Source organism: Pteropus medius, unplaced genomic scaffold (genome assembly GCF_902729225.1).
Source record: "Pteropus medius unplaced genomic scaffold, Ma_sr-lr_union100, whole genome shotgun sequence".
NCBI classification, from domain to species: domain Eukaryota; kingdom Metazoa; phylum Chordata; class Mammalia; order Chiroptera; family Pteropodidae; genus Pteropus; species Pteropus medius.
In genome coordinates this window covers 21,968,595-21,996,163 of record NW_024344378.1, presented here as the reverse complement: position 1 = coordinate 21,996,163, position 27,569 = coordinate 21,968,595, and the positions used below count along the sequence as shown (strand labels likewise).

The 27,569-nt window shown below is 49.0% G+C and overlaps 1 protein-coding gene across 6 annotated transcripts; it reads right to left on the bottom strand.

Annotated features, from left to right (window-relative positions):
* Positions 1 to 914: 914 nt before the first annotated feature.
* Positions 915 to 27,515, bottom strand: PYROXD2 (pyridine nucleotide-disulphide oxidoreductase domain 2). 6 transcript variants are annotated; one of them, XM_039871558.1, is made up of 16 exons: positions 25,649 to 27,515; positions 20,277 to 20,296; positions 17,704 to 17,797; positions 17,556 to 17,629; positions 15,404 to 15,559; positions 13,307 to 13,460; positions 11,471 to 11,532; positions 11,275 to 11,372; positions 9,004 to 9,145; positions 8,458 to 8,592; positions 7,069 to 7,141; positions 6,643 to 6,799; positions 4,367 to 4,521; positions 3,545 to 3,651; positions 1,980 to 2,100; positions 915 to 1,191 (listed from the first exon to the last, which is right to left on the bottom strand). In XM_039871558.1, exons 1-16 carry the CDS (start codon positions 25,773 to 25,775, stop codon positions 1,121 to 1,123), a joined length of 1,746 nt encoding a protein of 581 aa, XP_039727492.1. In that variant the 5' UTR covers positions 25,776 to 27,515; the 3' UTR covers positions 915 to 1,120. The 6 variants fall into 6 exon arrangements, with proteins under 6 accessions (XP_039727492.1, XP_039727493.1, XP_039727497.1 ...); XM_039871559.1 differs by having other exon boundaries at positions 6,643 to 6,766; XM_039871563.1 differs by lacking the exon at positions 17,704 to 17,797 and adding an exon at positions 20,491 to 20,922 and having other exon boundaries at positions 25,649 to 25,782.
* Positions 27,516 to 27,569: the final 54 nt, after the last annotated feature.

Here is a 27,569-nt window from a genome sequence, read left to right as displayed (position 1 = left end):
TTCCTTCCTTCCTCCCTCCCTTCCTTCCTTCCTTTTTTTCCACAGAATACAAAAATGACAGTAACGACTTCACCAACAGTATTAGCAGCAAGACCACCACTATGAACTGACTATTGTGTGCCAGATGCTGGACTAAAACATGACCTACTGTCTTATTTGATCTTTAAAACAACTCCTTTACCGATGAGAAATCCGAGTTTAGCAAAGTTGAGTAATGAGGTGGGTATATCTTAATCTGGATAAATTGCCCAGGGAAAGGAGGGAGGAGATGCCCCAGAGAACCTTCTGCCTCTTCTGCTGGTGGGGATCTCTGGGCCGTGTGGCTTTGGCGGCTGAGATTGGAGAAGCTGGCTGGGAGAGCCGCATTACCATGGGGACATCTGCGATTCTTTCTGACCAAGAGAGCAACCCAATCACTTTAATCATGTAGGTTTATATGGAGAGATTTTAGTGATATGACAGGTATGTCACTTATGGGAAGTAAGAGGTTGACTGTTCCAGAATCAGGAATGTGGGTTCCCAGATGGCCCTCAGCTGCGTGCACCTTGCACTCACCCTTGACTGCTGTTCCCCTGACTCTGGTGACTTCTATGGCTTGAGATGCCAAGCATTGTTCAGGCCGATGGCTCCTGTGCATGACTTGGTGGGTCCCTGGGAAATTGGGTCCTTTCCTACAGTTTGCCTGGAACATGGCAGCAGTAGGTTGGGCATCACTGAAGCAGTGCTCCAATCTGCTGGTGGAGGGGGCCCAGCAGTGAGACGGGAATGCTCGTTGGTCAAATGGATTGTTTGGAGCTGATGTTGTGAGGATACTGAGTATCTCAAACAAGTATAGCTCACCTATTATCATATAGATATGTCATTACATAATTATTACTTAATACCTGTTCTACAAATATATAGAAAAATGTAAACTCTGTATAAAACATTGTTTTTAATAAAACAAAACCAGTTCATTCATTAAGTCATGGGTACAAGGTTAACTTGTCCATTTATTCTAAAATAGTCGCTTCAGTCTTGAGGACTGGTCTGCCTCAAGTCATAGCCTGGGAAGATGATCCAATGGGGCCTTAAAAGCTCAAGGGTGGATTCCTCTTCCTGAGTCAGAGTTGGTTCAGGGTCACATGCTCTTGAGGTCCCCAAAGACCACGTGGGCTGCATTGCGTCCAGCGGCTCCCATGACACCTCCTCCTGGAAGGGAATCTCCCATGAACCAAAGATGAGCTCAACACCTCCCAGGGAACAGGCAGGGGCAGGACAGACAGAGGGGCCAGCGACCAGGCAGAACAGAATGCTTGAGGGAGGCACTTGGGCTGCGGCCATCAGAGCTACCTGGGTTCACTATGAAGACAAATCTGAGCTCCCCTCCAGGCTTCCTGCCTCAGAGCTCTTGGGGGGAGGCCAGGCACACAGTCTAGCAACTGCCCCCTCTCAGTCTGAGCTGATGAGCTAGATGGCGAGATGCTCAGCACGTGAAACTAAGACATGCGACTGAGGGCTTGAGGGGAAAGATATGGAAGTACAGAGTCTTTCTGGGAAGCTGAGGGCTACACAGTTCTGAGAAAGTGTCAAAATGAAATGGCGGCCTTGCGAGGTCAGTTAGGCTTGGGATAGGTGCAGGGAAGGATTTTAAAATCGAGTAACTTTACTGATTCTTGTTGGTCTAAAATATGGAGGGGGCATTCAGAGACATGGGTCTCACAACCCCAAACTGGAATTCGGAGAGATGTCTCTGGGACATATCATCGAACCTCACGAGGAGATGGCGGGAGTTGACCTGTGGGCTGCGGCCGCTGTTTGTTTCCCCAAGTGCTGAGAATTCTGAATATGGGGCATGGCTTGTTCTCATAGGAGTTCCATGCTCCCCTCCCTCCCTTCCTGCCTTCCTCATTGTTTATCCTGTTCCCCTGTCTGCAAGCCTCCGATGTCCGGCCAGCCCTCGCTGGCCCCATAAGGCAGTGGGACCGAGGGTTACTCACCAGGATGGGCCCCACTTCCGCAGAGATACAGGCCCCGGAGAGGGCAGCGGTAGCTGGAGTGCAGGGGCACAGGGCGGGCGAAGTAGAGCTGGTCCAGGGCCATGGCACAATGGAATATGTTCTGTGGGAGGCAGGGCCAAGGCTGTTAACATGGGAGTGTTATGGTCTTCACCGCCTCCGTGGCCTTCTCCCCTTCCCTGTTCTCTGAGGAAGGGTATTCTCCTTCCGGGATGTTTTCTTGGTTCTCATGATGCAGAAAGGGTAGGGGAAGAGAGAGAATAGGCCCACGTCTTAGGGCTAGGGGTGAAGTTTTCCAGAGGCATTTTTTTCAGGAAGAAATAAAGGTAGCGAGTGTTTTCAGAGTGTGAGGAGACTGAATGGGAAAGACAAGAGAGATTTTAAAGGTTTTGTTGTGGGCCATAAATCCCATTCACTCTATTTAAGTGATAGAGGAATCTGACTCATTTTGGTTGCTGGCACATGTTTCTTTGGCCAAGACACCCATCTGCGCCTGGGCCCCATGGGTCCAAGCTCCAGCAGTATCCCAGTAATGGCGGACAAAGGGCACTGGGATCCGAGCCCAGTTCTGCTCCATGGGCCTGGGTCAGATCAGCCAAGAAGGGAGGCAGTGTGGACATGGGGCAGAAGACCAGCATCTGCTGGACGTCACCATGGAGATGTCCTTGCAGCCAAACCTCTCAGCATGTCCGAAAACTGAGCTCGTCCTCATCCCTCGTGTCTGCTCTCTCTCACCTTCCCTGACTCAGTGGACGACTCCACCTTCCTCTCCTCCGCCTCCAGGCTGGATCCTTCACATCATTCCCACCTTGGCCTCTACATTCAGTGTTACTAAGACTTGTCACTTCTGCCCATCCCAGGCCTTTCACATTCATCCATTCTTTTTCCTCCTTTACTCTATATCTGGGCTGGTGAGGTCCATTAAAAAGATAACACGAGCCACATATATAATTCTTATTTTCTAGTAGCCACACTGAAATTTAGAGACGAGTGAAATTAGCGTCAATATATTTCATTTAACCCAGTAGATCTAAAACATTATCATTTCAACATGTTAAGATGAAGATTATAAATGGGACATTTTCCATTTTTTTATACTAAGTCTTTGCAATCTGTATGCATCTTACACTTGCAGCACATCTCATTCTGGCCTAGACACGTTCAAGTGATTGATGTCCACATGAGGCTTGTGGCTGCTGTGTTGGAATTGGCCTCCTAACCGGTCTCCATGCCTCCAGTCTCAGTGAGTTTTTGAAACATCAAATAGAAGTCTGAGGACATGCCACCTTAGGATGGAAGCTCCCTCTGAGGAAAGTCAGGTGGCAGGGGCTAACATGGATATCCACGCAGAAGGGCCACAATTCTGGTGGCACAGCCACCCCTGTCTATGTCACCTAACTCCTCCCCCACGCCCTAGATCTGATCACTTCTCTGTCTCCTCTCTGCTGTGGTCTCTGCCACTGCCCTCTCTTCTGATGAAGGCTGGGTGTGGAGGGCACGCCAGGGAGGGGGTGCAGAGAGAAGAAGGGAGCCAGGCTTATACTCACCCCTCCAGGAAGCCCAAAGATTCTCTCCAAATCCGGTGGTACGAGAATGTCCCTGCCCACCACGGAGCCCTTGAAGCCAGGGGCATAGGCCTCGATGCAATCAAACACTGGGTGCCAGACAGCAGGAAAATAGGATGGCATTGGGAGAAAGGAGGTGTTATGGTTGCATAACTTGGCAAGTTTACTAAAATTTATTAAACCATATACTTAAAATGAGTTTATTTTAGCATATACAAATTATATCTCAATTAGCAAAACACAAAAATGGTCCGCAGGCAAATAAATACTTCAGGCCTATGGATCTCAGGGTAGTCCAGCTCCCCACTCATTCCCAACTCCTTACCCCAACCCTAGATGCAAAGTTACTTGTCTCCCCTTGACTATGAGAAGCTTTCTCTGCCTCACTGCTTTGCTCGAGCTGTTTTTTGCTTAGAATGCCCTTTGCTGCCTGGCCAACTTCTATTCATCCTTTAAAACCCAGCTCAAATGTCCCCTCCTTTGGAAAGCTCTCCTTGTCTCTCTGGCTCACGGCTTCCTCCTTTGGTTCACATAGTAGCTTTTACCATAAGGTTGGTTTCTTTATGACTTAACCACTAGACTATGAGCAACTTGAGGGCAGGAACTGTGTCTTTTTCACTTCCTTAGCCCAGTGCCTGAACCCAGCAGGCATTCACTATTTGACTTAGGTTCTTTTGGGTACTTCTCTCCACTTGGGACAGAATCTGAAGGTGTTTATTCTGAATGGGGCACTTAGGAGAGGGAACCATCCAGGCTACATGGCCAGCTGTCGCTCTGGAGACAGGACAGTCTAGCCCTCCTTACCTTTGTCTGCATAAGTGTTTCTCTCCTGATCGTCCCAGACCTTGCCTCTAGCCAGTGTGTAGGGAGTATACTGAGTGAAGAGGGAGACCACGTGACAGCCGGGAGGAGCCAGGGTGGGGTCCAGCGAGGAAGGGATGCAGAGCTCAATCATAGGCCTTTGGGATGGGGGAGGAGAGAGGGTCAGATCTGAAGGAAAGGGGCCGGGGCTACTCTGAGATGATGAAGATGAAATGAAGGCCTGAGACAAGATGATGATGAGAAGGCCGGGCCGATTGTCGCTGTAAAGCCATGAGGGTTGTTCACCTGCGTGGGTTTTGCGACCACCAGGACAGTCCAGGCTACTCCTGAGAAGCTCCTCCAGCCCCAGGCCCCAGCATCTCTGGTCCTGTCCATCCTCCCTCTGAATGTGTGGCCATTCCCTGCCTCCCTCCCCCACATGGCCCGTACCCTAATCAGGGTCCAGACAGTACGAATGAGTGAAGGGGCCAGGCTAAGACAGAAAGTGCTCAGGCGGCCAGATTTCAACCAAGCTTACCCCTGCCTGATTACCTTTCCTGAGCAGGCAGGGTAAAACAGAGCTCCCGGGGCTGCCTGGCACCCAACAGAACTAGGAACTGCCTCCTGTTCCTCTCTTGTTTACGACGCCTGTTCTGCTTGGAGCACGTTCTGCCTCTGATCTCCAAATACGACCATCCTTCAAGCCCACATGAAATGCCCCTTCTTCTTGCATCCCACATTCGCAATGTTTCCTCTGAGCTTGGATGTCCACTAGGCATCATCAAAGTAACTTGTCCAAACCCAAACGCCTGGTTTCCCCCAAAACCCACTCCTCCCTACATGCACCACCTTCCCCTTTTCAATAAGGGAAATGCCATCATCTGGTGGCTCCTCTTTTTCACTCACACCCCACTTCCTGTCAAACAGCAATCCTGCCAGTTTTGCCTTCAGATACCCATCATTTCTGCTGCCACCATGGTCTAAGCCACCATTCCCTCTCCCTTGGGTTCTGCAACAGTAACCAATTTCAACAGAGGCCCTTTTCCTGCACACAGTGGCTGGAGTTTTCCTTTGAAAGTAGGAGTTGGGCTTTGCACAAACTTCCCTGGAGTAAAAGCCAGGGGTGGCTGACAAGGCCCTGCAGGATGTGGCGGCTGCAGCTCAGACCCCACTCTCACTCCTCACTTCTAGGTTCTCTTTCTCCAACCACTCTGGCCTCATCCCTGTGCCTCCAACACAGCAGCACACTCCTACCCCAGGGCCTTTGCACCTGACTTTCCCTCTGTCTGGATGTTCTTCCTCAGATATCCACAAGACCTGTATCCTCACTTCCTTCAGGTCTCTGCTCAAACGTCGTGTTATCAGAGAAGGCTTTCCTGACCTCCTTATCAAGACTAGCAAACCCTTCCTTCCCCTGACCTATTTTTCTCCGAATCATCAGTGCATGTTTGTCGACTGTTTTGTCTCCCACCATAGAAGGTCAGTGATCTGATGGTGGAGGCCGTGTTGACTCTGCTTGCTGCTTTGTGACCAGGTCCCTGAATTAGAATAGGGGCCCCAAAATATTTATGAATGGATAAGCGGACTTCGCCCTCTAACCTTCTTTCAGGGCATACGTCCTCTTTACCTCTTGCTGTGAACATTTGTGTGCATGTCTTAGGATAAACTCTGTTTCATGTCTGGTTCCCAGTTCCCCTAATCTATACCTATACAGAGCCTGGCACAGAATAGGTTTTCAACAAGTTTTGGTGGACAACTGACAGTATGGAAAGATGCTTGTTCCTGCAACATCCCTGCCTCTTCCCACAGGATAGGGATGCAGCTGCAGCTGGAGGTGGGAAATGCTTTTAGAAGTTTTGCGTGAATGCAGCTGCTCAGAGATGAGTGAGAATCAGGTAGAGTATGTGCCTTCTGTAGAATCAGGTGAGTATGTGCCTTCGGACAAGCTGCTGAATCGGATAATCTCTCTTTCTCTCCCAGAAAGCTTTTCCTCCAGTTCTTCCCAAATGCCAGCACTATTCTCTCTGCAGTCCTTTGCCCCTTCTGCTAATATGTCCTACTCTTCACCCTTTAACCTTCCCTGGCCCAGAGATTTCTTGTCTGGAATGCATTTCTTCACCTTAGAACCTAAGCATGGATTTAGGCAGATATCGACATCATCATGAATGTTTAACCAGGAGGAAGAGGCGATCCCTGCTGTGTCTGGACAGTCGCCCCCTTCTCCCCAGGACCATGTGTAGGAATATTCCAGGGGACGCAAAGCTGAGGGTCTCACCCACCTGTGGGAAGGCCGGCCGTCCACGGCATCTTCAAAAGCCTGATGGAGGAGGTCGGTGTCTTCACAGTTCAGGTGAATGGAGCAGTGGTGTTGGGGCAGCGGCTGGCCATCGGGAGCACAGGGGGCTGCCAGGAAGTCAGGAAGCCTGTCAACAGCCACTGAGTGACCAAAGGGGAGGGTCAGGGCCCAAAGGCCTGCGTCCTCAGCCCTCTCCCACCCACGAGCTCTCCTTCTCTACCATCGCCCTGCTCACCCAAGTGGTGGACTAGGAAGAGAAAATACGAAAAAGTGTTTCGCCTTCAAACTAGGGGGCAGGCTGGAGGTTGGGGATAGAGATGATGATGTCGGTCAGTTTTCCCCAGACCTGGAGATTGCTCACTCAGGTGACGTCAAAAGAGAGAGCTCTGCAATGTGGTGTGCCACTTACCGTTGATCTTGGTGACGGGTGACCGAGTGTCCAGCTGAGAGATTCTCTCCGTGAACTCTTTAGGAAGCCACTTCTGGAAGGAGAAGTTTCCATGAAAGCCCCGAGGATGGCCAAGGCCCCCACGGGGCTGCTTTCTTCCTTTGCTCAGACTGGTCCCTTGACCTCTTCTTCCAGAAATCCACTCCATCCTCCAGAGCTCAGCCAAACCACCTCCGCTGTGAAGCCCTCCTGGACCCCCTCCTGCTCAGTGCCAGCCACTTCTTCTGCACTCTGTCAGCAGTCTTGACTATAACTGGCCCACACCAGCTCTTCCATGGGATATGGCCAGTGGTCTGCGGTCCTTTTTTTCTACTCTGGTCTGTAAGCTCTTGGAAGTGATCTCAGAATTGCCTCAACAAGATGCTTTTGAACTGATCTTTGTTAAATTTTATTAGTGGAATCACTCAGAAAAGTGGTGCTTGTACCCAAGAATAGTTCCTAGAATGGCTGGGAACGCCATGTTCATTCACATATTATCATATCTTTTGGGAGACAGCGAAGTTGTGGTCAATTGCAAAAATTGCCCTAAATTCCGCCCCTCCCTGTATACATGCCCCTTTCATGCCCTCTTACTCTAACTCTGGGCTTGGCCATGAGATGAGGCCAATGTTAGTAAACAGGATATAAATAGAAGTCTTGAAAAGTATTTGGATGATTGAGCTTGCTTGCTTTTGCCCTCTGCCAGATGCTGAGAATATGCTAGAGGATGAAAGACACATGGAACAGAGATGAATCACCCTGGTCATTCCCACAGAAACTGTCCCAGACTAGCCACAGCCTGCTGGCCCCTGGCACATGAGGGAGCCCAGCCAAGAGCAGCAGGACCCATGAGTTGACTCACAGCTGGTGGCCAATGCATGAGTGAGCCCCGATCAGCTGAACTCAGCCAAGATCAATAGAATTCTCCAACTTTGTGTGCTGAATTAATATCTCTTGTTATGTGCCCAGAAGTCGTGTGGTTGTTTGTTATGCAGAATTCTTATAGAAATAGATAATTGGCATAGACAGTGGAGGTAGAGTTGGTTAAAAGGGAGAAATCAGGACAGCAGGAGAATTGTATAAATAACTCTGGATTGAAAGTCGGACCTGGGTTCCAGCTCCGGTTCTGCCGATTGCCAGCTGCATGGCCTAGGGCATCTACCCACTCTAGACCTTTCTCCTCACCTGTGTGGCTTCTTCCCTGTTTGCTACCTGCCTGTTAGGTAAGAAGGAGAAGGACTGGCTTCCCCCAAAGTAGGGAGACTTGGCACATGCATCTCTCACCCTGATGCAGTCCTGCCTCTATCGATCACCCCCATTTTCCAGCCCCAGTCTCAGCAGACATCTTAACCTCCCGCCCCAAGGCCTCACCTGTGGTGTCAGCGTCAGGAAGGTGACCTGCGGTGACGCGTTGGACAGCACCACTTTGCTCCTCACCTCTGTGCCATCTTGCAGCACGACTCCTTGAACTCGTCCTCCACTGCTCACCTGTACCTTAGCCACTGTCTAGAGCCCATCGGAATGAGGCCCCAGAAACCCCAGGAAGGAAAATGCAGGGTGGGTCTTGGGGAGTTCCACTGTCTGCGTTGCTCCTAGGCACTCACAGCTTCCTCATCCCAAATCCACCCTGCCAAGCTTTGCGGCTCCTCGGTGAAGCCTCAGCCCACTCCCGCCAATGGGAAAGCTCAACCCAAATGTGCGTTTAATGGTGGTGAATTCAAAGGAGACCTGAGTCCACAGAAAAATGGGGACCCGATTGACAGCTGTTCAGCCACAAACAGGCTGCATAACCTGAGCCCCTTGACTCCGAGCCCCGCCTTGTCCATCAGTAAAACAAAGGACCTTCCAAATCTGAGATTTTGTTCTATTCTGGAATCTTAGCCAATAATCAGGGTAGGGGGTACAGGGGCCATTCACCTTTTTGGTGAAGATACTTGCTCCATGCGCAGTGGCTGAGCTTGCGATGGCATCAGAGAGGGCACCCATGCCACCCTGGACGTAGCCCCAGGCCCCCTGCATTCCCTCCAGGCCCCCCATCACGTGATGTAGCAGCACGTACCTGAGGACAGACCATCAGAATCAGTGCCCGGAGTTTAATCAGTGGAATTTAATCTCCCCAGAGGTCTACATGCAAATGTTCCATCCCATCTTATATCTTCCGCCTCTCCCTGCCCCTCCAGCCCTTTGACACTAGCCTTTACATGAGCTCTAGGCTTTCGTAAGAGTCCTTTGCTTCCCCAGCCTATATTCTCTCCCCATGCAAACATGTCTACTAGCAACGACACGATGGTGATGCCCAAAACCACAGTTCCAGTTCTTTCCTGGGCTCCAGCCTGTATGCCCTGCTACCCACAGATACCTCCATTTGGATGGTTTCTTGACAAGCATCTTAAACGCCTTCCTTTTCCCTATTCCCCAACCTGTTTCCCCTTCGGTCTTCCCCAGCCCAGTAAATGGCACCTTCAGTTTCCAACAGAAACCCGGGTGTCAGTCTTGCCTCCTACTAGTTGCTCACCGCCTACATCCAATCAAGTGCTGTCAACTGTGCCTCCTGAAGAACTTTCCAACTCCCCTGCTCCCTGCTGCCTCTTCCCTGGTTCAGGCCACTCTCTTTTCTTCCTTGAACAGCTGCAGTAATGTCTTCCTAATTGGATCACCTTCTTCCAGTCTTTCTTTCCTGAAGACCTTTCTCCACGCAGAACCTGGAGCCTGATCTCCAGCTACGCTCCTGTCGCTTCTCTCCCTTCAAGCCTTCACTGGCTCATTGTTGCTCTTGGGGGAAGTGGCCAGTCTCCGGAAATGGCCTCCAGAGCTCCTGCCGGCCCGTCAGCCTCGTCCCTCACCGTGCTCTCACGTGTACCCCACACTCCTACCAAAGCTAACCTCTTTCAGTTCTTCGAACGGGCCGTGTAGTTTCTCAACTCCTGGCGTTAGCACGTGCTGTTTCAGCAGCCTGGAACCCCCTTCCTCCTTTCTCTTTTGCTTAGCTAATTCCTCCTGTCCTTAGTCTCAGATTAAGCATCTCTTCCTCATGGAGGGTCCTCTGGCCCGAGACCACGTCATCTCCCTGCTGTATTTCCCTGATCATAACTCCCGGCACTCCACTCTCGTTACTTGTTCCGTATCGACCTCTCCCACAGGACTTCAGCCCCAGCACCTAGCACAGGCAAGTGCTCCATCAATATTTTTGAGAGAATTAATGAAGAAATAAATGACTTAACGGCACATTTTACAACCTGGGCATTAGCTAAGCCTCCCGGAGACCCACAGAGAAAAGAATAGGAAGCCCTAGCTGGAAGATCCAAATTGGCCGTTTGATCACAGAGCTTGGCCGAGGTGTGGCAGCTGCTGCCAAACCCCCTTTTCCATGGCCCTGGGGAATTTGGGGCTGGCTTAATGTGTGTTGAAAACCCCTTCCAAGGGGTGTTCTCATCTCTTGAGAGAAAAGCCACATTGACAGCTTTTAGCTGCATCTTCTGGAGCATTGGACATGGCCCAGCACTTGGCAGCATCCTCTATCCCAACACACGCACGCACGCACGTGCGCGCGCACACACACACACACACACACACACACCCTTTATTCTTGCTCCTACAGGGGCTCACTAAGCCATACCACAACTACAGACTTTCCTGTGTCTGACTGCCCCCTCCCGGATCAGGCTGTCAGCACACCCCCACTCACAAAGGGGAAGGCAGCTCCCCACTCTCACAAAGGTGTCTCTGTGTAAGGGTGTTCTGGAACCCAGGGCAAAGATCAGTGGGAGAAGGAGGGGCCATGGGGCTTCCTGGGAGGGGAAGAGACAGGAAGAGAAGTGAGCCAGAGAGAGAAGAGGAGAAAGAGAGTGGGATAAAGATCTTCGTGTTGAGATCTCACAGCGGGAGGTGGGAGAGAGTCTTTGAAGTAGTAGAGAGTAGTGGCTACAAAAGATTTTTGCGGGGGATGGTGGTCAAACAACTTGGGTTGCACATCAGCTCTGCCACTTCCTAGCTGTGTGACTTTGGGCAAGATACTTCTCTTCTCTGAACCACGGCTCTCAGATGTTACCTTGAGGGGTATATGAATCATGCAGGACGTTCTCGGCTTCATGCCTGGCTGGCTGGGTGAGCTCAGTAAATGACAATTGTTATTGCTCTCATTGGGGAGTTCGCTCCACTCCTGCCACCCCACTTTGCCTCCCAACTCACCCACTCCCTGGAGTGTGGGGACTTATCATGGCTCCAATCACAGCATCTGTTGCTAAAGTGGCTTTTAGAGGTTCGGACTCAAACCACTGATCCAGCACCTGGGACAGCAAAATGGCAGTGAGAAGAGCTTAGGGGCCTTGTGAAGAGAGACCCCCCCTCGCTGTGAGGCCCAGCCTGAGGCTGGGGAACCCCTGACCTTGGTTATTGGAGCTGTGAGGACCTGGTAATACTGGGGCAGCCGGACTCCCAGGATGCGACCTGAAAGAGAAGATTCATAAAACATAAACTCAGACAGGGAAGAAGGAAAAGCTCTGATCTGTAATGTAACATCTCTGCATATCTGTTTATCTATAAAATGGGAGTAATATTTCATACCCCCGAGAGCTATTGTGAGGATTAAATGAGGTATGTAAAGCATTTGCAAGTTCATAGGCACTTAACACATTTTAGTTCTTAGCATTATTTTTGGAAAAAATTTAATTTGTTCCATATTCCTTTACTTTAAACTCTGTAAGGCCTGTGACCTGGGAGGTAGCTGGCTTGGTTCGTCCACTCCTCGGATACTGATTCAGACTGTCTCAGACAGGAACCAGGCAGCAACACCTTGAAGGCACGGGCTGTGATCTCCAGCCTTTGTGGCCCCAGGGCCTAGCTTAGTGTCCGGCACACAGCAGGTCCTCCATAAATGTGCATGAATGTTTACTGCACAAGGCTCTTTGGACTGGTAATCTGAGAGCCATTGTCCACTTTTGGCATGTGTGACAGATTCTACTGGCTCCAGTCCTTTGCCCTTCCCCATATCCACACACTTTACCGTGTAACCGCAGTGCTGCCCACCTTAGTGGGGTTGACCTGCCCTGCTCCTTAATTCTGAACTCATTTGCATGATTTGCTTGGCCAGTGGAATGTTTGCAGACGTGATGCAAACAGAGGCTTGAAACTGGCCTGCACATCTGGGCTTGCCCACTGTGCTTCTGCTGTTGATGTCAGAAGGCCATGCCTGGACTAGCCTAAAGCCAAGAGGAGGATGAGATACACCTGGAGCAGAGCTGCCCTAGCTGATGTGCCCCAGCCACAAACATATGCGTGAGACCAGACCGGATCAGCTGGACCACGCAGATTCATGAGGAATAAATTATTTTCATATGCCACTGGAGTTTTTTTGTTGTTTGCTATGCAGCAATTTTGTGACCATAGCTAACTGGTTCAGTATTTGTCTAGAACATAGAGGGTAAACTGGTCTTTACACCCTAGAGGAGTGGCAGAAAAGAATAGCACGCTTAGGGAAACTGCCTTTCTCATACCTATGGCAGAAATCAAAAATTGATCACAGAATTTTTTCTTGCCGAGTTCAAATTTAGTATCCTTTTTGTATGGGGCACCTCTTCAAATTCTCTTGGTACCTATCTCTTATTCTAGTAGTGCCTATGGTGACGAGCTCCACGTAGGCTTTGATCAGCTTCACACAGTGAAGCTGACAACTCACCTCACACTTGTAAGATGTGCCTCTTTATTTCTGCCCTGGGGCTTTCCTGGCACTGTGACAGGACACCCACGTAAACCACATGGCACCCACGGATACACAGCCCCATATGGGATTTAATATGTCACGGGGAAAGCTTTGACCAATGGAGGACAGAACGCGATGGATAAATGTTCCCCCTTTCCTCTCTTGGGGATGGTCCTCATGTGCACTTCATACTGCTTCCACGGTCCTCACAGGCTCAGCATTTTGTCACCTGTGGAGTGGCTAGCACAGCAGGACACCTTGGTGTCAACTCTCCCTCTCTGCAGTTTCACTCCTCCTTTCCCTGGGCCACCCTTCAAAATGAACGACTTGCACGTAAGCATTTGTGTCAGGCTCTGGTTCTAGGGCGCGCCAGGCTAAGTGCTTCTCGTGACCGTGCTCCAGGCAGCCCCTATCAATGGACAGGCTGCCTCAGAATGTCAAGCAATGCTCAGTCATTGAGAAAATAGGCTCAACTCTGTGAAGGTCACACATGATGCCCTGAGGCCAGCACTTTGGACTTACCTGCCTGTAGCAGGGGTGTGAGGGTGGAGAGCGACTTGAGCCTTTGTAGCAGGGAGCCCTGCCTTAAGGCTTCCATGTCCACAGGGGCTGCGTCCAGTAGAGGGTTAATGGCTAATGCCAAGCGATTCATGAAGGCCTCATATTTGGGAAAGGCCTGGAACAGAGCACCAAGTCAAGGCCCCATTGCCTAGACCCCACGAAGACACTGCTCCCACGCTCGGCCCTCCATGCCACCCCACGTGGCCTGCTGCACCTCAGCTGAGGCTCCATGGTTCCTCAGGACTCATGCCCAGCCGCAGCTTGGCGTGGCTGTGCTGAGTTACTCCCAGTCCTAGGTCTGTGTGCTGATATCAGCACTGGAGGAGGTCAGAGAGAGCCTGTGCAGAGGAAGAGCCATCCGGTGGTGGCAGGGAAAACCGGTTGATGCTGGCCAAGAACAGTAGTCAGCCACGGAAAATTGGCAAATATCTTAGGATGTGCTGTGTTAAACCAAAAACCATTTACGTGTTTCTTCTTTCTGTCCTGTCTGTCTACATATTACTGATAAAAGAAAGATCAGTTTCCTTGTATTTCAGCATGCTAACTGTTCTTCCCTGGTCTTCAAATCTCCTGTCCTCTTATCATAAGTAGAAACTGAAGCCTGCATCCCTTCACCCCACAAGCTCCCATGACAGAATTCATTTTGACAGCCTGGTTAGGACACCCACCCCTCCTTCACTGGATGGGTGACAGGAGCAGGGATGAATGCCTGTGCTATGGGAGGCCTTATTTTGATTTTCAGCCCAGAGTTTTAAATTTTTGGTTCATCTAGACTCATGTATATACCCATGGAATTTTAATAACTGTTACATAAAAGTTCTATGCGGAAGTACATTCGAGAAGTCTTGATAAAAATATAGTTAAACAGGTTTCTCTGCAGCAGGCCTTTAATATGACAACATGTAGAGACAAAACCAGAATTCAAGTTCTTTACTTTCTACAATGGGATGTGGCCTCTGCCTCCTGTTCCTACAGTTGCTAGCATTCCAGGCTACAGCCTCTGTCTTATAGGACCAGGGACCCAGCTTTGTCTTGAATCTTCTCTAGTGCATCTAAGATAGGCAGAGTTTGGAGAAGAGGGTGTAAGCAGTGGTCCTCAACAAAAGAGTCACTTTTTTAAAAAAGCAAAGCTCTCAAGGTGATTCTGACTGTCAGCCAGGTTTGGCTACTGCTAGTCGAAGAGAAATATTGTGTATCTGTGGTTCTCTTGGTCTCACCCAACACTAGATTAACGCAACAACAAAGCAAAACACATTAATTAGATTAGGTTCTTCTTATAAAAATGTCTCCACCAAGATATGAGTTAATGCTATGCCTTCGGCTTATATGTAGGCAGAGTACAAAAAATAGCCATTCAAAGAATCTTTTCATATCTGCAAAACCAGTCACACCAGGCCCATGACACTCAGTAACGCGTAAAGCTACCCAACAAATTACTTAGAATGCAATCTCAAGAAAAAAAAAATGGGCATCTCCATCAGATGTGGGTGCTTTCTTTCACTAGACCTGCATGCCATCATGGACAAGCTCTTTCCTTAGGCTGTCAGGGAAATTGATGCCAAATTGAATGAATACTTATTACAACTCTCTGGTCCTAAATTCCTGATCCAGTTCATTCTATCTTTAATTGTCTCTGATCCGCCCTTTATCCTTCTTTTTGGCCTTTACGTGCTTTAATATTGATAACCACTTAGAGTTCTGTCCGAAAGCAGGAGAAATAGAAAGTACAGAGAGGATAAGTACAGTCCAATGGATTCCCTTTTGATATTCAGTAGGTGGTCACCCATACAGTGGCCTCATATTGAACACACACAGGTTTGAGGGTTTCTGGTGTCTGCTGGTCTTAATCACTGACTTCCATCTCCTCTTCACAGTGCCCAAGATCAAAGGCTAGCACAGGTAGGAACCCTCCTAGAGCAGGGAGCGGGGTGGCCTGTCCAAGCCTCTGTGGCTTTCAAACATGTGCTCTAGGACAATGCCAACCAGGCCCATTTCCTTTCAAGAGCCTCCTCCAGAAGGAGTTAAAGGAGAAGATCAATCGCTGGTCAGTTTCCCTACCTGAGCATCCTTCCGTGAGAACTGGGCGATTTGCTTCTGGTTTTCCGCCATGTTTGTGCCTAAGAGAAGGGACCTGGGCACCTTGTTCCCTGTGCCTTCTTCCAGCATGGGGGTGAAGGAGTAGGGGTTTCGAAGATGAAGCCTCAGCCCATGTTTCTGCCGAACACAGATAGCACAAGCAACAATTGAAGAGATCTGTGGCCTCTGCCCTTGGCCCCTCTCTGGTTACAGTTTTGACTGTTTAGGTACCTGTGTGCACGTTACCAAAGCCCCAATTCTTATTTTTTAATATAAGTGTATAACAAGCTCTTTTCCCCCAGCACTCTATGACAGATCATATCACACCACACCACACTATACCATGCCAAGCTGTGTCACGCCATGCCATACCTAACTACATCAGGCCTCACCATGCCATACCGTGATGCCATGCCACGCCACACCATGCCATACCGTGCCACACCCCAGCAAGCCACACGCCACACAGCACCATGCCATGTCACACCATGTTACACCACAGCACGCTACACCACACCACACTGCCCTATGCCGGGAACTGTGGGAAGGTTTACAGTGGTTACTTCGCAACTCTATAAATATATCATCCTCATTGCATAAATACAATAACAGAAGCTCAGAGAAGTTAAATAACTTGTCCAAAGTCACATTGGGAGGTGGATCTGAGTTTCAAAACCACATATATGTGACGCCAAAGCCCGGGCTCTCAGCACTGGTCTATAACTGCCTCCACTCCAGAAATAAGTAATTAAAATTTAGAAAGACCCAATAAAGCAATGGTTATGTCAAAATCCATACTTGCAATGTAGAAAAATGATTCACATAAAAAATTTTTATTTGCTTTGTAGACTCATTTACTCCAAGGGCACCTTAAACGGAAGTTCCTTTGATGCATTTAAAATATAATTTGATTTACAAATATTTGAGTAGTATACAGAACTTGCCAAGAGTACATCTCTCTTTTTTTTTTTTAAAAGAGAATAATCATGTGAAAATTTGTATTCTGTGATTCTTAGTTTTCAGAAGCTAGGTTTTTCAAAAGGAGGGTCTACGCCCCTGCCTCCCCCCGCTACATTCTGCCACTGTGCATAAGTGATGCCTTTGCAAACTGCCTTCAGCTATAGTCTGGTATGGACTGAAAACCAGAGACCCGTTCCCAAGCCTGGTCGGTGACAGGCTCTTCCTCTCCTCTCCCTGTTTCTATCTTTGTCTCTCTCGGTCTCTTCTTTGAGCCCCTGACTTAGGGTTCAAAGAATAATTTCTTTAGTGTGTTTCTGTAATTATCTGGTTCAGAGAACTCATCTATATGAACCAGTGGCCAAAGAGCTGTGAACAGTGGCTCAACATCTTATTAATTTCAAACTTTCAATTTAAAGTTGGTGCTAAAGTGCACAGCAGCTTCGTATACAGATGGCACAGAGGACTCTTTTCTCTGAGTGGCGGGTGACAGAGGCAACGAGTGGGTAGAAGCTTAGTGGACTCCAGGAATGTGGTGACCGGGTTTACAAAGGAGGCAGTAAGGGGTGAAAGGAATCTGAAAGGGTCGGGGGAAGAGTTTGGTAAGCTTGTGGACCAAGGTTAAGGTCACTAAGAGAAGTCAACAGGGCAGACAGAATGCAGACAGAATGTTCTCAGGATCCACTCAAAACAGCCCAGGAGCCAGAAAAGGTGAAAGTCTCTCCTACTTCCTGCTGAGGCTGCCAAGAATGGTAACAGGATCTAAAGTTTAATCGGACTCATGTCCTAAGGCAGCTTTGTAAACTCAGAGGCACAAGGGTTCAGGCAGCTTCCCTGCCATAGCCAGACAGGACACCAGGAAGTGATGGGACAGCGGTGGCACCCCCGTCCCATGTAGGGTATCAGATCGGCTGCATGTAGGAACATGAGCCTGATGTTGACAAAGCTTGTCCATCAAAAGAAATCCAATATTTATGTGAATTTTCCCAATTTTTAAGACACAAGGTGGGCTAGAAAAAACTCACGTGTGGGAATGTACCAAGGAGACTGTGTGAGACAAACCCTCGGACGGAAGAGAAACCACAGGCACACACATAGTAGGAGCCTTCAGCCCAGGGCAGGAAGATGGAACTGCCCCCCACCCAACACCATCAGGCCACAGGCAGGAGAGCTCTACCTTCAGCTCCAGGTCGGTGTAAATCTGTGGCCTCAGCAGGCTGAGAAGGTAGGATGCTCGGGAAAACTTAAACCCTAAAACCGAATAAGATGAAGACAGTCACCAGTGGTCACCCCCTGCCACCCTCACACCACCTCTCAGGGCTCACCTGGGATGATCTCCTCAGTGACAGCTGCACCCCCGATCACATGGCGTCTCTCCAAGACGGCTGTGTTCACCCCCAGTCTCTGCAGGTAGGCGGCCTGTGGGGGCGGGGGATGGGCACACGGGGTCCTCCCTTTATCCCTGGAGGCCAACCTGCAGTCTCAGGCTCCTCGCTACGGGGCCAGCTTGCCACGCCTCGGCTCCTGCTGTTCCCTGCTCTGAGAATGCTGTTCCCTGTTCTGAGAATGCTGTTCCCCGCTCTGAGAATGCTGCTCTCCTTGCTTCCTAAAGCCACACTTTCCCAATCGTCTTCTGAGATTGAACATGACTGTTCCTGCCCTTCCACTTCCCAGCAGAAGGTGACCGTCCTTCCTGCCAGGCCCAGGTGACTCTGTGAACTCAGGCCCATCTCCTCCAAGCAGGGGCGCACCTCGTCCCTCCTCACAAGCCCTGAGAGGCGGCACAGCGAGCTTGCGTGTGCGTGCTGAGCTAGACTGCCAGCTTCTCCTCCTCTTTCTCCGCCTGGGCGTCTGCTCCACCTGGCCTCCGTTTCCCCATGGGCGAAAATAGGGCTGATCATAATAATACCCACTTTGCCTGCTTTGCAGGGCTGCTATGAGCTGGTTCTCTGGCACACGGAACATGCTCAATAAATGAAGCTATGGTTATAACACAGTTTTATTCGGGGGAACAAATGATGCAGGAGTTTTACTATGTTTTTTCTCTAGCACTTAGTGGGAAATCAATAAATATTTCTTGAATTAAACTAGTCTCGAGTCTACAGATCTAAAATGCTGGTCCACCCACCGCCACCACCACCAAGGTGACAATGGGGATGATGCCGTTCAGAATTCAGACTTTTAAAAAGTTCACATGGCAACTACTATGTGCCGGACACCAGAGCGGATCATCTCATTTAATTGAGCCCAGCCCCCTTGAGGTAGGCACTATAATTCTTCCCATTTCACGGATGAGGAAACTGAGGCTCAGTGAGGTAAATAGTCTCCTCGGACACACAGAGCTGATGAGTAGAGGTGTTGGGAATGGAACCCAGATGGTCTGGACCCAGAATCTATACTCCTGACATATCCTGATGAGAAAGGAAAACGAGTAACCCCGACTCTGGGGAGCTGACCTGGCCCTCGGAGGTGAGCCGTGTTGTTCTCCTGTTAGAATGAACACCTCGGACCAGGGGCGTCTGAGAACATCTAGACTGGGACAGAGCAAGCCCCCTTTGCAATTTTGTCTAAGCACAAATGCAAACAGGATCTTTGGGCCACCAGCAAAATGCCAAACACTCCCGCTCTGGGCCGAGTGACTCCCGCTTCTTCACCAGCTGCCACTCTCCTCACACCAGTCTCCCCTCCCTACAGACGAGATTTATCAAGATGCCCAGCCACAGGATTGTGCCACTTCCTGACAGTGTCCAGTCCAGAGCAAACTCTACCTGCTTCCTCAGACTCTCCCTCAAATTATCTGACCAAAGTGAAAATCCAAGAATTGGTTCCTCCTCGCACCCTCTCACTGAGCCACCCAGGGTTGCCATGGTGTGCATTTTTTTGTTGTTGTTGCAAGGAGCCGCCAACCAAATCGGTTGGGGGTGGTGCCCAGGTGGGCCTCTAGCTGGGGCTGGAAACCTCCAGCCATGAGTCCCCATTCGTGTGAGGCTGCATGTGCCAGAACTGTGAAGCACATCACCTCTTCCCTTCCCAACAACTCTGAGGATGGACGTCTTTAGTCTGATTTTACTGTGGCTCAGAGAGCCTAAGTGACTTGCCTTACCCTTCACAGACAGAAGGTAGCAGAGTTGGGAGACAAACCCAGGTTTATATTAATATAAAATGATGTTTCAATTACCGATGGGTTGAGTTACCGAGTATCTCCTTGCAAAATGTTCAAGAAAAATTGGTAAGTCAGGGAAAGTATTCAGATTTAACACATCTCATAGCTCCCTGACATTGCTAAGTCCCCTATATTGGTATTCTAGAGCTGCCACTGCTTCAGGAAGATGTTGTGTTTGTCTTGTGGCCCGAACACCCTCTAGCATGCCCTATGGCCTCCTGGGGGTACAGGGACTCAGGTTTGAGAAATACAGCCTTGGGCTAACCGGGCCCAGCTCAGATTCAGATCTCCTCTGCTGGACTGGCTTCCTTGCTGTCTCCAGGGTACACTGGGGACTGTGTAGCTGCTGTGCTCTCCATGTTAGTATACAGCCTAGACCCATCTGGGAGCACCGGGCTCTACACACAAGCATTGCCTGTAATCTGGGATCATAGGGCCCCACCCAGCTCCAGTTACCTGATCCCCAGGCTCCAACACGTCTTCCAGGCTATGCCAGTTATACACTTCCCCACCTTTTCATCATCCCACCTCTGAAAGTTTCCTGACTCTCCCAAGGTCATGAGGGAAGTCCATGTGCATTAAGGACATCCTCTTTAACTACTGCTAATGTCCCTTTGACCCAGCCATTCGTCAGCACCAGAGAGAGGGGACTAGCCTGACTTTCCTTCTTTCCTGTGGCTCCTGAAGGCCACAAACCCAGGGGCCAGGGAAGTGAGGCAGGGAGAAGGTACTCACAGCCACCAGCCCGTTGTGACCTGCAATGAGACAGAGGAGAGGGTTGAAAAGTAACACTGGTCAATGGGAAGACAGACACATTCCTTGAGGACCGTGGCCACCCAACCTTGTCACTAGGCCTGTGAAGATCTTGGAGAGGTAGCAGAAACTTAGGGGACCCCTAAAATCCGTACCTGGATATTGGAACAGCATCTAGCTCGATGCTATAAAATACCTGGTCTGTGTAGAGTCAGAAAACCTTGGTTTTTGCCCTGTCATGAAAAATGTCCTGTCATCCTGACTTGGTCAGAGGCTCCATGCTGGAGTGAGGGGCAAGGAAAACATTTATGGTCATCAGACAAAAGCTGTCCCATGAAGCCTCATAATGCTGAGCTTTCGTCATTCGGGGATCAGCAGGTGACCGTCAGAGGAAGAGTCAGTTTACTTGGCAAGGAGGAGAAGGAAAGCGTGGCTAATACGCTGAAGTACCAGATGTACCGGGAGAGCTGGTGTGCTGACCTCCGGCGTAAAATCGCTGGCCACCCAGGTGAGCACTGGTGGTGTGGACAGTCGCTGTCAAGCCTGGCTTGTTTTGCCAAATGTGGTTCATAGTAGAGCCCCGGAAGGCTTTAGGCACATGGGTTTGTTTTTGTCAATCTCCAGTATTCTCAAAATAAAATGGAAACAGTTCAAAATGAAGTAATTAAACATATACGGCTTCCATGTGTGTTAGAGTCGCTAGTATGCTTCAGGGGTACTAGCGGATTGGGCCAACTTACCTATTTTACCTATAAAGTTTCTTTCCAGAAATCTGAGGAGGGCTGCCCCTGGGGTAAGAGCCCTAAACTTGGCTTGGGATCCCCATGTTCCACGCCAAGACCACTGATAGTGAGTGCCTCTCCAGCTTTGAGAAGCTTCAGGATCACCTGAGAACTCATGTAAACGCCCAGATTCCCAGACCCCTCTCCAGACACTACTCAGCAGGCTGAGGGCGGGGCCTGGAATGCGGTTTCTCACAAGCAACTGGGTCATTCCGATGCAGGTGGTCTCAGACACACACACCGAGCGCGCAGGCGCTGGGGCTGAGCGGCCTCCTCTTTCCTTACTCCCGGGAGAAGGTGCAGCTGCTGATGGAGAGTCTCCTTGGGCGGAGAACATGCCCCGGTCATTTTCAGGGAGGGGAGTCCGGCCTTGTCTGAACCACTTGGTGATAGAAGGGTTGCTCTGTGTCTTCAAAGATGTCAGAAGATGACTATGTTTTCTGAGCAGCGACCCGAACCCAGTGTTGACTCAAATAAAATGCTCGACGATAATTTCACAAACATTCATAAATAGTGGAGCAGCGGTGACCCACGTGATGGATTTCTTCATAGCTGAACTGATTTTATTTTAAAATCTCCACATAGAAACTGCCAGGATTTTAGAGATGACTGAGCCAATTTCTCATCCATTAAAAGACACTCTACCATGAGGTTTTCAAACCTCTGTTACCATGATCCACGGGAAAAAAATGTATTTTACGCTGTGATCCGGCACACCCCCCCACATAAAAGTGTAGTTCACAGACACAAAAATTTCATGAATATCAACCCTTATCATGTGATAATCAAGTGATAATCTATTTGATTATACTTCATTTTTTAAAAATGCTGGTGGCTATGCTATTTTTACATATTTTTGAAAATTATCTTAAGGAAAGTTAAGAAAATATTGCTGGATGAGACTCATGAGTGGATTGCAATCTGCTGTTTGAAAAGCCCTGCTCTCAAATACATACAACTACTTAAAGGCCCACCATCTTGGGCTCAACTTGGCTTCTGCTATTCACCAGACATGATCCTGGGAGAGTCACTTAAACCAGCCAGGTGCCTCAAGTTTCCTCATATGTAAAACAGAGAGGATTCTGGGACCTCTCGGTGTTGCAGAGAGAATGACCGATAATATATGTAAGGCCCTAACCCTTAGCAGATACTGAATAAATGGTAGCTATCTGTCCTTTAATCACTGCTGATTATAAATCTTGGAAAACTAATAAAGGCTTCCAGGCAACTGGGTTCCAGTTCAATTATCACACATAAGCCCACCTATGCACGAACACATCTCAAATGACAAAGGTCGAGGATCCAATATCCCAGGACCCTCCTTCCTCCACCACTCCCCCACCCCTAGTCCTGGCTGAGCCCTTCTGTGGCTTCTGGTGACCTCCCTTTGCCCCTTGAAGGGACCTTAAGCTAATCTCCAGGCCTGACTCCTGGGATCCTTAGGGAGCTGGCACCCCGGGCTCTGCAGGGAAGCTGCTCTGAACGTGGCATCTAGACTGTGGGCTGCAGCCGCCTGCATTGGATCTACTCAGAGTGTTGGTTAGATGTGCTATCTCCATAGTGACTTTCAATCCTCAGAATCCGAATCACCAGGAAGTGCATTTGAATGAGCTCCTGGGTCATTCTTAGGCATATTGAATCGGATAACTAAATCAGGGTCATCTTCTAGGCGGCTTCCAGGTACTGATGTTACTTCAGGGATACAGAGATGAGACCAAGAGTCAATCTCCCTGCCAGGAGACAGCGGGGATGAGTTGTCCCAAGAAAAAGGTGGGTAGGGGGCTCTATGAGGCTGAGAGGGCCGGGTGCTCCCATTTACTGAGCTGTCAGTGGGGGCTGGAGCAGGCTTCCCCAGCCCAGGTCACATGCAAGCCGTTGTCAAACACAATCATTGTTAAAAATTAAAGTGTATAAACTTACAATGAAATAAATTATATTAAAAACACAGGTAATACATACTCAAAACTTGCCGCTTTCTAATTATTTTACTTCATTTTACTATTATCTATGCTCTGGTGGTTATTTTTCTCTACGTAGTGCCGCGTCCTCTTTCTATCCTACTGCGTGACAAGGTCCGGAGATGGGGACAGAAGCTTCAAGGAATGCATCGTCAAGAACGAGGATGTGGCACGTGTTTAGGGATAATTGGTTTCTTAGGAACGATCCTAATAATAGGGGGAATTTGGGTAGCACAAATTCTAGTAAGTGTAAACGCTGTACAAGTGGATTTCCTCAAAATTGGCTCTGAGGAAAATGTAGTAAATTCCCTGCGTATGGAATCAGCTCTAGTCACCCTGACGTGTCCAGAATGCGTAAACCCTTTATTTGAACAATTATTAAGAGAAATTCCTTTTGACGCGCCTCTTAAAGATGTTATGAATAAATTACAACAAGCTGAATTACTAGAACCAGCTTATACTCCTGTTCCCACGCAGTTAGTAGAAAAATTAGTAAAGGATAAGAAATTTACTCATAAGCCTGTGCCTACTATGGAAGGGCCTCCTTTTGTGGCCTACTGGATAAATGGAAAACTCTGGTATCCACCTAGCGGGGCTAATAGTATGAAAAGATTACCTGATCCTCCTTTGCCTTATATAGGAGCTTATAATGAAGATAGCATACGTATGGTGAATAAAGATGGAATTCATGTGCCTTATAGTAGTTTAAGTTTTATAGAAAGGCTGGCTAGGTCAGGACCTCCTTGGTGCTTAAAAAACAAAGGAACAAAAACTTAGCTTACGAAAGCAGCTTTGTAAAACTGATTTTTATAAATATTTTCCTCAATACTGCACCAAGGAAGCTTTTGAACAGCTATGAGAAAGGTTCAGCTTGAACTTTAGATAACAGCATAAATAAAGTAGCAATTAAAAGATTTCTTCAGGCAGAAAGAAGAACAATGTCTGCTCACAAGCCAATATTTGCTGTTATGAATACTCTATCTATCACCTTTACTTAAGTCGAACTGTATCTTACGTAATAGATATAAGAATTAAAAGTTTAGATTGTTCCATCAGGTAGTTCTGTTCTAATAACTGAGAAAAGAATGTACTAGTTAATCATGAATATTAATAATAATAGGCTCTATAAGATTTTCTGCTTCGCTTAACCACAGAAATTTAACTCCCTGCTACCTTAACCACAAAGTACAATCAAATGCCAAAATGGAAAGTATAAAAGTTTACTCAAATCACAATAAAACGGAACAGTGTCACACCGCCTCTGAGTTGTGTAGTCGACTGTCTCCCGCGCCGACGCCCTGCCCACCTTCGGGGCCCCCTGGATCCTGTCGTGGCTGGACCGCGGCAACGTAACCTTACGGGTGCCGTCCTATGTGACGGTGCAGTGCTGTCTCTCTCCCAAATTCATATTCAGTGACGTTATGGCAGGAGTATTTACACCATGGAAATCAGCGTTACACATCAGGGCTTGATTTATTATTCTGTTGATTGTTGTACTTAAGAGAGTGATGGAGAAAATGCTAATATGCAGGTCAAACTCAACAGTGCACTGTGTCTGTAGCTGCTACATTGTGACACTTTCTAGTCTTTAAAGTAAATGAACATCTCAAACAACCTTCCTTTTGGAACTATCCTCATTTGTCGATTGCAACCATAAGTTGGCTACTGAGTTTGACAAAAATCAGAAATTCAGTGAGAATCAACTATCTGGAATTTATAGTATTGTTATTTTATCCGTAAAATTGTGTGCTACACTTCTTTTATTTCAGCATTTCTAATAAATTGATGTACATGTGTACACACGTACACATTTTCTCCTAAGCGACTTGAATATTTATGGGCACAAAAATAAAGAGGACAAGAACAAAGAACTGCCCAAATGCGATGCACCTTTAAAGCTGTATGACGAACACGTTCTTCTTTGGGTCCTGTCATTGTCTCTCTGTATAAACCCAGTTGGAAATAATGTCAAGAGCCGAGCTTTGTTTGGGCCCTTGTGTGACTGGAAGGCCCCGAGGGAGGGCAGCCTCACAGTCACCCTGGGGGGCAGCAAAGTGTAGCGGATGTGCTCGTCAGTGGGGACTGTCACCCTCTGCAGACATGCACTACGATCTCTCGGACTCATTTTTACTTTTTCCTAACTCCCCTTTATGAAATGATTTGTTTCCTTTGAGGGTAGGTGACCTTGCTGTTGAACGGGTGGTGACCAGAAATCAGGATACTTGGGGTGGCTGGATTTCACAGGTCTGTTGTCCCAGGGCTCTTTCTTTTCAACCCGTATGAATGTGGTGGCAACCGGCTAATTTCACAGGAGATACATGGAAACCCTGAGCTCACCTAGTCCTCCCTGGTCATTTTAGATGGGAAGACCCAAGCCCAGAGAGGGCAGGAAGCTGCCCCAGATCACACAGCAAGGCGACAGCAGAGACAGCCCCAGAACTCCAGAGCCTATTTGCAGACTGGTGGGCTTCCCACCACAGTGCCTGCTCTCGCCCCAACTCCTGGCCATCTTATGCCAAGAGAAGAGGGAGAGGAGGGGCTTGGGAAGGGGTCCCTCCAGGCCTCTGGGCAGGGCTGCCCTCCCAGCGCACAGCTCTGGCTCAGCCTGACTTACCTGCTCCTATCACCACTGCATCGTACTCAGGCTTCAGGCGTCCCTTGGCTTCCCAGTGAGTGCATCTCCAGGCAGGGCAGGGAGAGGCACTCATGGCCCTGCTGAGACCTCGGCCACTTGCAGCCATTTCCGCCCAGTACTAGGCCAGGAATTTGCTTGCAATCAGCTTTTTGTGTGTCCTCAAGCAGGGGGAGGAGCAGGGAGAAAGTAGGAAGAGAGGAGGAGCTGCAGTCCAGCTGCCTTACTTGGCCTTAGGCCACACTAAACAGAGGACAGAGTTGCACACTCCGCCACGTGGAGTCCCCACAGGGCAGGGTTGAGGGAGGTTGACTGTTAACCCAGCTGAAGTTGTGTTGCCTCCAGGCCTTTGGATACTCACCTCCAGGCTGATAATTCTCTGACCCCACGTGTCAAGAGCTGTGCAGCCTCTCATGTCAGCCCCAGAATTCCTGTTGTACAGACAGGGCCACTGAGGCTTGGAGGAAGTGAGCGTGAGCAGTGAATGCTCTGGTGAAGTCGGAACAGGGTGCCAAAGGCCCTCTTCTCCCTGTGCTGCCCTGCTTCCCATTAAGGAATCACACGTCCACCATGTGCGGGACTGCTCCACTCCCCATCCTGCCAGCCGATAGGCGCTGAACTGCTCTACACCCACAGCAGACTCAGGGAGCCTGCTAGCTGAGCACCCTCTTAGCATCACTGTGACCAGGGCCTCAGAACAACTGCAGAGAGGCCCACGTCTGTCACTGGGCCCGAGAGAGCCACGCGTTCTCTCCCTGATGCTTAAATGCCGTGAGCTCATGAGGATGCTGCACTAGCTAGAAGGGCTGGGAGGCCAGTTTGCTCATCTGTAATTCTTGGGGTTCACCTTTTTCTTGTGAAGGCCTAGACATTTCTCTTCTGTCCTTTGGCACCTTTCCTGTTTTCCAGTTTCTTTGAGGATTAAAAATCTGTAAATATCTTCAGACGAAGTGCTTTCTTACTGTCCTCTGGCCCGTCTTGAATTAGGAACCCCTTTGTTTTCTGCCTATTAGTTTCCAGGCCATTCCCGTTGTAGGAAAAATGCACCCCGGGAGTTGGGAGTGTCTCTACTGCTCTGACATCTGTCAGTGTCCTAGAAACCCGCTGTTAGAAACACATTTCAAAACTGGGAGAAAATGTGGAAAAGGTGTTTCTGAGTGAGAGGGTTTTCTGGGGACACTTCTCTCAGCTCAGACCCCCCTCCACATGCCACGGAAGGGCCATACCGCCTGCAAATCTCTGCTAATATCCCTCTCAGGACATTCACTCTGCTGTTATTGTTATATTGAAAAACTTGGGGTTTTGATTAAACTAGACATGTCACATCATGCAGCTGCTAAAAATTAAGGGAAAATATTAAGTGACAAAGGTTGGACCCTAAGCGGTGGTGGCTTCCAGACCTAGTCTTTCCCCTTTGTGCTCTTCTGTATCTTCCACAATTGATATTTTAAATTTCTGTCCATAACATCCCGGTATTAAGAACGCAGTCCTCTCAGGTGACTGTCCCTCACTGCCACCTTCTGACGACTTTAGCCCAAGGTGTAGTTCTAGTTCCTTCAGTACCTGAAACCTTTAGGCTGTTTCCTTAATGGGAAAGAACAGTCTTGGCACGAATCCTGGCTCCAGACTGAAGACAGAATGCCTGGCAGCTGTCTGCATGTCGTGAGTGAACCCTCGGCTCTACTCTGCTGGGTCCTGACTTCTGCCATGCTGCTTGTCCCCGCTCTATTTGGTCTCTTGTCATCATGTCTGTTCTGGGGAGGGAGCTGCTAGGTTGGAGGGGCTGCACCCCTGCGGCAGTGGTTCTCAATCCAGGACATGCCAGGATCACCGGGCACAGCCTGGGATCCGGTGCACCGAGTACACGAATCTCGGGTGGGGCCAGGACAGGACCTGAGAACCG